The sequence below is a fragment of the Trachemys scripta genome, chromosome 2, assembly GCF_013100865.1.
Source record: "Trachemys scripta elegans isolate TJP31775 chromosome 2, CAS_Tse_1.0, whole genome shotgun sequence".
Taxonomy (NCBI): domain Eukaryota; kingdom Metazoa; phylum Chordata; order Testudines; family Emydidae; genus Trachemys; species Trachemys scripta.
This window is the reverse complement of record NC_048299.1, coordinates 22,389,312-22,401,750: the sequence shown is the minus strand read 5'-3', so window position 1 is coordinate 22,401,750 and position 12,439 is coordinate 22,389,312. Positions and strand designations below refer to the sequence as shown.

At 36.8% G+C, this 12,439-nt stretch overlaps 1 protein-coding gene across 1 annotated transcript in view; it reads right to left on the bottom strand.

Annotated features, from left to right (window-relative positions):
- Nucleotides 1-197: 197 nt before the first annotated feature.
- The window catches only part of GTPBP4 (GTP binding protein 4), a 40,175-nt gene continuing 27,933 nt past the window's right edge, over nucleotides 198-12,439 (bottom strand). The window contains exons 3-11 of the mRNA XM_034763857.1: nucleotides 12,226-12,351; nucleotides 10,482-10,592; nucleotides 8,995-9,072; nucleotides 8,819-8,870; nucleotides 8,090-8,190; nucleotides 6,072-6,269; nucleotides 4,724-4,789; nucleotides 3,133-3,276; nucleotides 198-2,351 (exon numbers count right to left, since the gene is read on the bottom strand). Of these exons, the coding sequence (XP_034619748.1) occupies nucleotides 2,199-2,351; nucleotides 3,133-3,276; nucleotides 4,724-4,789; nucleotides 6,072-6,269; nucleotides 8,090-8,190; nucleotides 8,819-8,870; nucleotides 8,995-9,072; nucleotides 10,482-10,592; nucleotides 12,226-12,351 (1,029 nt within the window). The 3' untranslated portion in view covers nucleotides 198-2,198. The remainder of the gene's footprint in view (nucleotides 2,352-3,132; nucleotides 3,277-4,723; nucleotides 4,790-6,071; nucleotides 6,270-8,089; nucleotides 8,191-8,818; nucleotides 8,871-8,994; nucleotides 9,073-10,481; nucleotides 10,593-12,225; nucleotides 12,352-12,439) is intronic.

Below are 12,439 nucleotides of genomic sequence, written 5' to 3'. Positions count from 1 at the left end.
AAGTTATCACTGTATCTTTTCTCTGTCCGACCCTGATGGTCACATTGGGTAAAACTCTTGGCAACCACTCTAGGATAAAAGTGACAGTTTATGCAATTGCCAGTTGCATTACCCATTCTGAAGTTTTGCCAGAGCATTGGCAAGAAGACAGATTCCCAACAAGACCATTAATTTTAACACAGGTCAGGGCTTTTGTTACAAAAACAGCTTAAACACTTTTAATAAACAAAACTAAACTCAATTTACAATAACCTGCACTTCTAGGGAAAGCACTTAAGTGATGTATTAATATAGCTGCCAAAAAAAATCGATTGCTTTTCATAAATGAAAGAAATAAGTTTATGTATAATGCACAACTTGTCTCACTAACATTAAAAAACGGAGAAGAAATTCAACAGTACAGTCACAACTAGTGCTTCACTACTGTATTGTCAGTGAAAGCTAATCATGTTCTTGCACATTAAAACAGGAACTGAAATATCCGTGTAGAGGACATCTGCTGAAATTGCATTCGTGTACCTCTAGAGACATTCCAATGAATACCACGATTAAACTAAAGGAATATTTCACTAAAACTGTCCGATTAGCTGCTTTTGAAGATTTTACACAAAGTCTGATTATCAGAATGAAACCAAAGATGGGGAAGACCATTCTACTCCATAATAGAGGGATGTTACAATAAACTGACTATAAAAACAGTTCAGTAATGGAAAGTGCATGCTGCTTATCTGATTCATTAAACAAATAGATTAAATAGATACATCCCACTCATGCAACAGAATATCCACATCCCAATTCAAATGAAGGGATCAAAGGCAGGGTCAACTACTTAAAGACAAGATTATCTCTTTGGCATAAAAAGTGGCAGATTCAGCAATTGGGAGAGTACACCTTGCCTGGAACAAATACTGAAAGCCAAAGAGCAAAGTTTCAACATGTCAAAACAAAAGTACTATAGCTAAACTTGCCCTGATTTTAGCCAGAGTGTAAAAGGCAAAGTTCTAGTCTCCCCTTTCTAAACATTATATTCTTGCAAGTTTTAAATTATTATATACTTTTTAATCAAATTCTTAAGCCAAAATATTTCCTTATACTAGTGCTGGAGGTTTTAACATCTGCTTTTTTCTTACTTTATACTATACATAATGACGCTAGCGTGTGTGTGTTTGGGGACGTGGTGGGGAAGAGGGGCTTGGCTGTCAGACACAGATAGCCAGTATCACTCAGCCCTTCTGACCATCAACAGTTTTCCCGGAGCCAGCAGAAAATATACTTGCTATTTTATTTTAGGATTGTAGAGAATTAGCACTGTGCTCCGCTATAGTTTGGAAAGTCTAAGCATAAGCTCCCCAACATGAAGGCTTTAAGAGTTTGTTTTACATCTATTACTGCAAAAAGTACCTCATTTAAAAACCCACCTCTACCTTACAGTGTAAATTAAATGCCCTAACACAATAAATGAAACAAGCTCCTGCTGAGCTGAGAACAAAGATAACAGATCCTATTGATTTACTAAAGAACATGTATTGTTTCCTATTTTTCATTTAACAAGTCATATGCAAATTAGTACAGAAACAAGCAAATGTTTCAATCATGATCATTAAAAAAAACTAAAGTGCTCTATAGCATTGGATTTTTTTTAAATTTAAGATAGTATTAAAATCTCCAGCTTTGCATGTGCTGAATAAGTATGTAATCTCATAACAAGCTATTTGTAATACTGTGCATGTGGCATAATGCTAAATATTACCGTTGTTTTGTTATTGTTAATAATGTATTTTTTGGAACCACTGTGATGTAAAATATCCTTAAGACCATTTTAACTGGCCAAGCTAATGTGAAGTTTCTCGTTATGGTTATTTTCTTATGACAACATCTCAAGTCCATTTGGGTTTAATATCCTCAACTTCTGTAGTTATTCAGACGGTTCATCTGGACTGATGCCAACCTGACGTCCATTCAAAACTCTGGTTCTAGTGGTGATAGTCATATCAATTTCCCATGGTTCTACTAACCCACTTTGGACTATGGAACCAAAATGTCAAACTCTCCCTCTGTACATTTAGATCTAAATAGTTACCCAAGGAAAGATTTCTGCATTTCTTTAATAATTATTTTTGTTTCCAGATTATATGGTCTAGTTTTTATTAGGGGGAAAAAAACAGGACAGCAAAGTAGTTTTAATTCAGAAAAATGTTTTATCTTCTCTGTGTTGTACCAGATTTCCTTTTCCCAGACAGTAAATGTTTGGGTTTAAGGTCAAATACATGCCTATCTGCCTCTCCTTTCTTGCCCAAGCGATTCATTTTCTTTTGAGAATTCTTCATGATAGTCTTAACCTTCTTCACCATCTATTTGAAACAGAAATAAACATTTAAGAGAAATTCTCTCTTTCTTCTCCTAAGCAAGAAACTTGAAACAAAATTCTATTTAAAAGTCTAGCAAACCCAAATTGCAGAAGGTCAGGAAGGAGATATCAAAACAAAGGCCAAGGCCAAGCACAAACATCATCTCCGCAGTTAAGAGACAAAGAGAGGGTTTTAAAGGCCACATATAAGAAAAAGTGACAAAAGGGAAACGAATCTCCTTTCCAAACAAAGTTATTTCAGTTAGAAATTCCTTCTGTGAGAAAAACTCAGGCTAGCATCCTATTTCCAAATATATTAAGAGTGACCTAATGATAGCTTTGGGAATCTGAACATTTAGACACAGGATTTAAGTGTCAGATTCTGAGATGTGTGAAGTTAATAATGAATTCCATTTCAATTTAGATTGCCTCTCCTTCTCAGATGTCTAAAAATAAATTTATTAAAATCGGAGCATTACCAAATATGTTTTGTGAAAAACAGTTTTAAACCTTTTTGTATTACTACATTTTATCTTTATATGTTGTCATTTTTCAGTGTGCATAAGGAATCAGATCAATATCTGACTTTAAATCATGGAGAAGACATATCCCTCCACAAAATATATACTGAAAAGAGACCAGAGCAAAGTTTCACTGAAGATCATTTGAAACTTTATACAAATAGTAAATCCTCATCTATATTCTATTAAAAATATCTGTAAATGTGACCATGTATTGTAGCAGTTACTGTAAAGTTTAGATAATGTTAATGAACTAAAACAAACCTTTGCATCTCGCAGACCGGAAGTGTCACGTGGTGTGCGAGAGGAACTGCGACTGCGTGCTGCAGACTTAGGGGGTTCAGATTCTTCACGTTTACGTTTCCTAGTAACACTTCTGGATCTTCTTGTTTGGATCATGTAATGTGCCTGAAATTCACAAAGGAAGCATTAGAGATGCTATTGTCTATTTCAAGTAGAATAATTTAAAAATCATTGTAAAAAGACATCCTGTGGCTTCCTGTGATACAGCACTCTTGGCTCTTCCTCATTAAGCTAAAGACCATTGGATAAGTCCTTAAGTCAACTGTTGATCAAAGTTCTCTGCTGTATTTCCAATTCTTATGCAAAAGATCACCAACATGCACTTAGTATGACACATTCAACATTCTCATACTGATTCCCCTAAAATACCACGGTGTCTAGCTTTCTGCACCAGACTTTTGAGGTAGATGACTATTATCTGTTCACTTTTCTGAATGATATATTTTAAAGATTACAGCAGCTCAGCAAAAAACAAACAAAAATAAACTTTACACAGTGGGGAAACCCAGACTAAGGTAGCTACCAGTAGCTTTATGATAGAGCACGAAAAGGCTTCAAAGTCACTACGACCAGCATCACTCCACACAAGTCTTAGGCTCCTTCCCCTATAGAGTCTGGCTGAGACCGCAGGCCTTTGGGAAATATGGCTGCTAAATAAACCTGGATTCCAAGCTCTGCAGACCTTGAGTATTTGCTTCAAATGTATAATGGCACCACTAATTATTCCTAACATCTCAACCCCTCATTATCTGAAGGCTTTGGGTCTCATGTGATACCTCTGTATATGGTTGTGCTATATTAGGAGTACAAAAAGGGGTGGTGGGATCTTGTGATAAAATAAAGTGGACCCCAAAATCCAGGGATGGATAATTTACTCCATGACTGCATTACCTGCTAAGTGCTAGGCAGGAACTTAACATCACGCCTAAAGATGAGCTCTGTGTATGCTTGAAAGCTTGTCTTCTTTCCCCAGCACACATTGATCCAATGAAAGATATTACCTCACCCACCTTGTCTCACTTAAAACCCAGTAATTTATGGTGCTGATGTGTGATGAGCATGTTCAATCTGTCAATGTCTTTAAGCCACATTTTTAATGGGCATTTATCCTAATAAATATTATGTCCTCAAAAATTAAACATACTAAAAACTGTTGCTCTTTAATTCTGTATCCCCAGAGTTGACTCTTGTACATTAAGCTTATTCTGGAGAGCTGGAATCCCACCCAAATCAACATGGAGTGTTCTAGTATAAGACAGCAGTGCCAATACAAGTATATCATTCTGAATAAAGATGGCAAAGAAATCTTTTCTAGTTAACTAGCATGGCAGAACTGTATAGATCACTCAAGCCAGATAAAGCAACAACAGATCATCTGCATGTCTACACATGAATTAATGGTTCCGTTCACTCAGTTTATCAACTGCAGATGTGACTGACATTTTAGGGGGATTTTCAAAGGCATACAAAAGGAGTTCCGCAACCAACTCCAATGGATTTTCAAACCCTCACTCTTCATACATTTGTAATACTTAATTAGCAAAAGTCTTACTTCATCTTTACCAGCCATGTCAAGACCAAGGGTGCTCATCTCCTTCTCTAGTATCTTCCGTTGGACCTAAAAAAAAAAGATAATAAAGAGAATGTTTCTTTTAAAAAGGTGTTTCCGTATGTTTTCTTGATCAAACAAAACGTCTATATATTATACATACACACACCATGATGTGGACATATACGACAAATTGAAGAGCCATGTGATTTATCATGCACTTTTGATCACTTTACTGGCTCTCTGCCCACTAATGCATCTTCATGGGATTATTTTAATATTCCAAACTCTACAGCAACTTCAAATAGCTGCCAGGTTTTGCTGTTCGTTTGTTTTTTAAATCAACTTGTTACATAAATATTTCCTTCTCTTCCCAAAGTGTGCAAAATTCCCCTCTTTTACCAAAATTACATCCCACTATTGGCAACATTCTAACGTAGGACAGTAAGAGTTTTCTAAAAATGTCACAGCTTTACAATAGGACTTCTTGCTACCCTGTTGGGCTAGACACAGCTGCTTTATATAATTGGAAAGGGAGTTAGGGGATTAGCAATCACTTCCTAAAGGGAATTAGCAATCACTTCCAGCCCAGGAATGGTCTAAAATAATAGACTAAGTTAGTGACATTTTTATGTATATATTGATATTTTATATAATTGCAAGAGGTTTTCATGACTCTCTTTAAGCCACATACAGTTAGACTCATGACAACTAAAGAACATTGGGTTTGCAGGTGAAGAGGGAAAACCAAACCCACTACAAAAATTTTAAATTTCCTATAACATATATATCATAATGTGACAGTACTACTGGCATTTGTTTGGCATGACCTACATAACTCACTAAGTAGAGTTTTGGACACAACAGGCCAAGAGGAAATAGAGAGGAGAGAAGGTAGGGAGTGAGCAGCAGGAAAGAAGTGAGGGGGGCAGAACAACAGGGAAGAAGCCATGGGGGAGATCAGTTCCACTTGTTATAAAACAGACAAATTTAGGTTTATGCTGCCATAATTCTGTTTTAGGTTTTCAGTGTTTTTATGACATCACCAGATCCCCTTAATGGAATTACAGATCTGTTATATAGTTTGCCAGATCCATGTCTTATGGAGGCTCCTACCCTTTCCCTCATATTTCCACATCTCTTTACCTACCACCACAGTAGCTATTCCTAGAGCTCTAGTGGCATTCTCTGAACCTGTTTTTGACAAGAAAAGGCGGGGTAGGGTACAGGATAAAGTGCTACATTGATTGGTAGATTCTTGTAACTGAAATCACACCCTAATAATGAATCATTTTCCATTTGCATATTATCCATGAACAAGACTATATTACTGAAGGTATTTTACACTTACCCTTCTAGCTGTCCTAGGCATTTTTGGACCCTGAGTATCTTTTTCCTTGGATTCCAGAATTTTTAGTTTCTTTTTTTCTCGAATCTGTTGTGCCAGTTGTCTGATTTCCATCATTTCCTCATCTTCACTTTCCGGTTCACTGTCATATTCCCCAGCAGCTTGCTTCAGCTCTTCCTCTTTCTCCAACTCTTCCAGTTTCTTAAAATGTAAAGAGATCAAATGAAAAACCAGTTGTTCGTATCACAGTTCAAGGCAACTGCACCTGTATTTCCCTGCAGTGACCCATGAAGGGAACCCACTCTCAAGCTTTCAGCTCCTCAGCCATTGCTGGAGGCCTGTGTCTGACTCCCGTCTGATCAGAATATTTCCAGGCTGCACAGTCCGACAATATCGTGTTATCTCAGCAGAGACAGGCTGTCCAAACAGACCTGCTCGCTTTCTCTTCAGAGATGGCTAAAAGTGGGACTGCCACAGTTTGTTACAGTTACCATACAGCTCTTTTAATGCAAGTCTATTTTATTCTTAAAGTAGCAAGCACTACAGAGAAAACATTAAAAATAAAAACTTGCATGCATACTAATAAGCTTATCAGAGATCACCGCAACCTAATATTGGCTCCAACAGAAGCAGCCCTTCCAAACCCCACCCAAAGGGTTTCCTTGTAGTTTCAAGTTCATCACCATTTCAGCTCAGAACAAGCACACCGCCTTATGTAGCCTTAGAAGGTGCAGTCCTTCCAATCCTTCCCTAAGGATTGGGGCCTTCTGTGGACCAGTGGTCTTGTCCATTTGCTGGATCAGAAAGAAGGCCATGAGCCTATTTAAAACTAGGCTATTTATCCAAAAATCCATCCTCTGTCTGTTGTTCCCTGGAGTATCCAATTTGAACTAATATATGTGAACCTGTCCAAGGGGGTGGACTTCAAAGGGCTGATAACTGGAGGAATTATATTAGCATCCTCCTCCTCCTCCTCCTCTAGGAGTTACATACAATTCCACAACCACACACACACACACACACACTCTTGCATTTTTAATACAATGGACTTGAAAGATATTAAACCTAATTCAGCAAGGTTTAACTTAATTCATTAAAGTTAATCTTAATTCCATAAGGCTTGTCCAGGATACTGCAGGATATCCTCAGTCTGTCACAGTCCATATTTAGAATCAGAAACATCTTGTTTATAGTGTTTACCTTTAAAAGGGACACTATCACAATCTTGTGGTCAGACTGTTTCGATGTAAAAAAAACCCTGATTTCAAATTTCCAAATGTCAGTCTCACCCTCTGGGCCAGAGGGCACTAGAAGGCAGCACACACAGCTCTTGAAGAAGGGAGCAGCTCATGTTACTATATGATGATCCTTCTAACCAATCTAAACTCCAGAGTCAGTTCCCTGTTATTTTTCCTTGGCTAAACAAGATCATCATGAAACAGAAATGAAAACAGCAAGAGTTCTCTACTGCTTAGTCAGATTAAAAGGATGCTGTCAAACACTTTAGGATTAACACTCAAACTACTTTAACAGTATATTCCGGCAGTGAATGCATAATAATAATAGTAATAATTCACTACAAAAATTATGATCACTCTGTTTCCTCTGTCACTGCAGAGTCAGACAGTGGAAGGAATGCAAGTTCTCTAACAAACCTTATTTTTTAAGATGTTATAATGAAAAAGAGAACAACATTGATTCTGATGGCAAGGCAAAGCAAACTATTTGCTGAGTCACTATAGACAAAACTGCCACTCAGTATGAAAATATCATCTTGACCTATGATAAATATTGTGTTCCTTCCAAGAATACACTAAGAAAAGTTACAAAACTATAGTTTGTTATTTATGAATTCAAGAAAATTTATCTGTTATGCATGCAAAACAGAAGAGAAATAAACTAAAGTTTTACTAACTTTATACAATCTGTTGATTCAGACCTCTTGAAGACAGAAAAATTAAATTCAATGAAAACAGGAGAGAATATCCTCAACAGTGTAAAACAAACAGCGTAAAGCTCACCCTCATGATATCTGGATCAATATAATCAGCTATATTATGTCCTTCCCAGATCTCAGGTATCTTATCATATTTTTCAGATGAATTCATTAGATCCCAGTATTCTAAAAAAAGAAATTAAGCAAAAATTAACCAATACTTTAACCCGTTGAAACATTTTATAGAAAAATCTGTGATGGAAGAAAAGATTTGCATCATAATATAAAATACAAATCTCTCTCTAAAACGTAAGAATTTGATAACATACAGAATCTGTGCCACACAGAACTTTACACTGGAAGTCTTGTCAAAGAGTCATGATGCATGTGAACACAAATAATGAGCAATAGTATACAAGTGAAAAAGCACACACCAAATTATTCTCTCCACAAATCAATTATTTCCCTTAAGTCAAGGATCATGCTTGAATATATATCAGATATGTCCAAGCAGGACAAAAGAAACAGAAGAGCTGAGTCATCAAGCCATTCATTCTGTTTCAGTAATTCTACAAACTGGAAGACACTCCAAATTACATCACAACACAAGTGAGAGCAGAAAGCCAATTTTTACAAATTTGGAATTAGAGAAAAAGTCTGGTAGTGTTCACTAAAATATCAGCAAGGACACTTACGGTGGAAATAGTTAGGGTAAGATTTTCCTGCTTGAAACTTTCTGCTACAAACACAGAAAGACAACTTCAGCCCAATTTCATTCTTAAAATAATTATACTGAGACTTGAACAACACTTACTCTGAAGATCCAAAACATAATCATCTCCCATTTCCACTTCAAGATCTCTCTCCTGAAAAGACATACATAGCATAAATATTGTACTTTTCAATTATCACTCTTTTGTTTTGATTTTTTTAATTTCACTACTAATTCCTCAATTCAAGGGTGTCAAATCTGTTCTATAAGCCACTTACCCTCCTCTTTTTAGGTGCATCTACTTCCATGCGTTTCTTACGTGTTATTGCTCCCTCAGGAATGAAAGGTGGCCTTTCCTGAAATTAATGCAATAAACATGATCACAAAAGCATGTGATTCTTTTCTTTTTTAATATAATGTGGGAATCCCAAATTTTCTGTAATGTAAATAAAACATTGTCACTATACGTTTCTCTGTAAGAAAAATTTTCAATAATCTTCACTGATTGTGACAGTCTGTATCCTTATGTTCACGCTTTTTACAAAAACTATAATGGATTTTTACAAAATATGCCTTGAGCGATATCATTTGAAAACTCAGTGTGCCGATCATTTTATCCTGATAAAATGTGTGTGGCAATATTGTATGTAAAGTTATAAGATTCTACTGCATAACATTGAGACATATTCCAAGTTTAGAAAAGCAGGCACAAACTGCTTCCTCAAAATCAAAAGGCAAACTGATGCCTCAGCCAGGTTTCAACAAAATTAAATGGACTATCCCTGGTGAAGCGGCCATTCTTTGGCAGGAAAAAGGGTGTGAGCGAGAAATGTACATCTTGGCAAAACAAAAACAAACAAAGAAAACAGCTGGAAGTTCCCGTCCCACAGACTTTGTCTCTTGAATCCCAGCTGGAGATGATTCTCAAAGAGGATGAAAAGATAGAAAAAAGGGGAACAGATGCCCCCAATTATCTCTTCCTTCATCTCTACTCAAGGCATCAACACCACCTGAAGGACAAGGAAATTAACACTGAACTGGGGGAGGGGTCCTTCCTGAAAGGATTCCAGACAGTAAGACTTAGAAAGCATGTGGTAAAGCAAAGGTTTCTCTTGAATTCATTTAGTTTAAGTTAGGAGTTATGTTCTACCTTTTATTTCTTTGCAACCAACACCGACTTTTATGCATCATTACTTGTAATCACTTAAAATCTATCTTTCTGTAGTTAATAAACTTTTCTTATTGTTTTATTTGAACCAGTACGTATTTGGATTGAAGTGTTTGGAAAACTTCATTTGGGATAACAAGATTCGTGCATATTATTTTCTATTAACAAAATGACGGACTTTAAATTAATTTGTATTGTCCAGGAGTACTGGTCAGTACACTATGCGCATTTCTGGGCGGAAAGTCTGGCACTGGGAGTTTGCTGGTGTTGCCCTGCAGTGTAATTCATCAGTGGCTGGCTATAGCACTCATACAGTATAGCTGGGAGTGATTTACATGCTGGAGGCTGTGTGGGAGAAGACCAGGAGTGGTTGCTCTTACAGCAAAGCAGCGTAAAAGACACCTCAGGTTTGAGAATTCAGGGGGGGACAGCTATCCATCAGTCCAGATTGTACCCTGGGTAATGTCACACTAATTCACTATGCCAATACATTAACTGAAATCCACCGGATTCCAACAAAATGAATCCCCACAGTAAGTCAGCAAAGAAGGATTTTCAAAGACTACTGAAAACTATATCAAAATTTTAATAACCTACCTTATTATCTCTTTTGCTTGGTACAGCTAAATGTAGTCGGTTCAGCACTTCATTCACCTTATTTCCTTTCATTTTGGTATCAACACGATGGGACAACAGTCTGTCACAGGCCTAAAAATGTACAAAGTGTCAATTATTGTCAGGGATGGAGAAAAGGCAGCCTGATTTAATGCACTGGCTTTTCACCTATGGAGACCCAGTTCAAATCCCATTTTAAGACACAGTTCCCCTCCCCCTCCCCCGCAAAATGCTTGTATTGAGTTTTAAAATAAAAAAATATCAAGAGCAGTTATGTAACAATATTCATATTTAAACCATAACTAAATGGGAATGGAATCTCCTACAATGAGAATCTAGAAGCAATACAGAAAGAAAAATCAGGGCAACAAAGTCTTATAGAAGAAAAAAATCTCAGTCAAGTTGGGTTTTTTTGTTTGTTTGTTTTAAAGAAATCTGGAAAATCATGCCAAGGAAGTGTGATGAATTATAGTTAAGGATCTGGCTGTCATATTTGTTCAATCTTGGATATGGAGTTTGAAAATAGTTTCCAATGTAAGGCATGAGTAATGTCTGGAAAATGGTTCCCAAAAAACAAACTGTCTTCAGATTTATTTCTAGAGATACACAGGACCTTTTCAAAATTGAGCTTTTGCTTTTATGTAATATCTAGTGGGAGTGTTTCATTTTTAGCTGAGAACAATTCTCTGCTTGCCCAGACCAAAAGCAGGGCCAAATTAATGACTATCTTTTTTATCCCTGCTAACAAAAAGACTGCTGGGACAAGAGTTCAAAGTAGATGGGATTTCCTCATGTGTTATTTCTGTGTAGCAAGAGAGACATTGGTCTAAGAAATGACCAAACAGCATCTGAACAAGTAGTCAATTTAAGATTAATATCTGAAAGACAGTGGAGAAGTTCCCAGTACATAGCAATTTCACCATGATTAAAGGCACTGCATAGAATTTATATAAATCTAACCAATGATTTGAAGGGGTTCTCAAACTTCATTGCACCACGACCCCCTACTGACAACAAAATTACTACATGACCCCAGAAGCGGAGGGGAGGAGCCCGAGCCCCATCACCCCAGGTGGGAGTGGAGCTCAGGCTTCAGCTTCAGCCCTGGGTCACAGCAAGTCTAATGCTGGCCCTGGTGACCCCATTAAAATGGGGTCGCAGCCCACTTTGGGGTCCCGACCCACAGTTTGAGAACTGCTGGATTGGAGTTAACAATTTTCAAACAGTAACTCTTCAGTCCAAATCTAGATCCAGGGTTTTCATTTTAATATGTATAGTTTTTTCTGCCATTTTAGATTTCTTGACCTACAATCTATTTTACTTCTACTGCTTTGTTATATGCTGGGATAAGAGAGGGTGGCTATCATCCCTCTGGGATCCTCAAAAAATGCAATAATTTTCATAAAGCCATTTCAGTAAGCAAAACTGTACAATAAATATGTCAGAAGTAAAAATCATGCTTGCTTGTCTCATCCTAATCTCCATTTATACACATCATAGAAAGTTAGAACAATTTTGCTCATCTGGCAGTATCTCCCCCAGGGGAGACCCAAAACTTGAACATTCGAGTGTCATAGTTCCTCAGATACACAGGAAAACTTGCTATATCTATCTCAAGCCAGAGCACCAGTCCACTACTTTAGTAAAGACTAGATTCACAAGCAGTAAAACAAAAGTTAAGTATCTATTTGGAACAAAATTTGTGTAAGTGAAAGAAGAAACTCACCTCTGTTTTAACTTTAATCACACCTTCTTCTGTTAGAGTACTTGTCTCTATGACAGGAAATCCTTCTGCTTCTAAATTTTCAAACATTTTCTGAAAAACAAACAGAACACAAAAATAAAGTATGTTCTGATTATTTATTAAAGATCAGAGTTTCCATCTCATTAAACAAAGTCTAATCTCATCTCAAAATAAGTATCAGAGGGGTGGCCGTGTT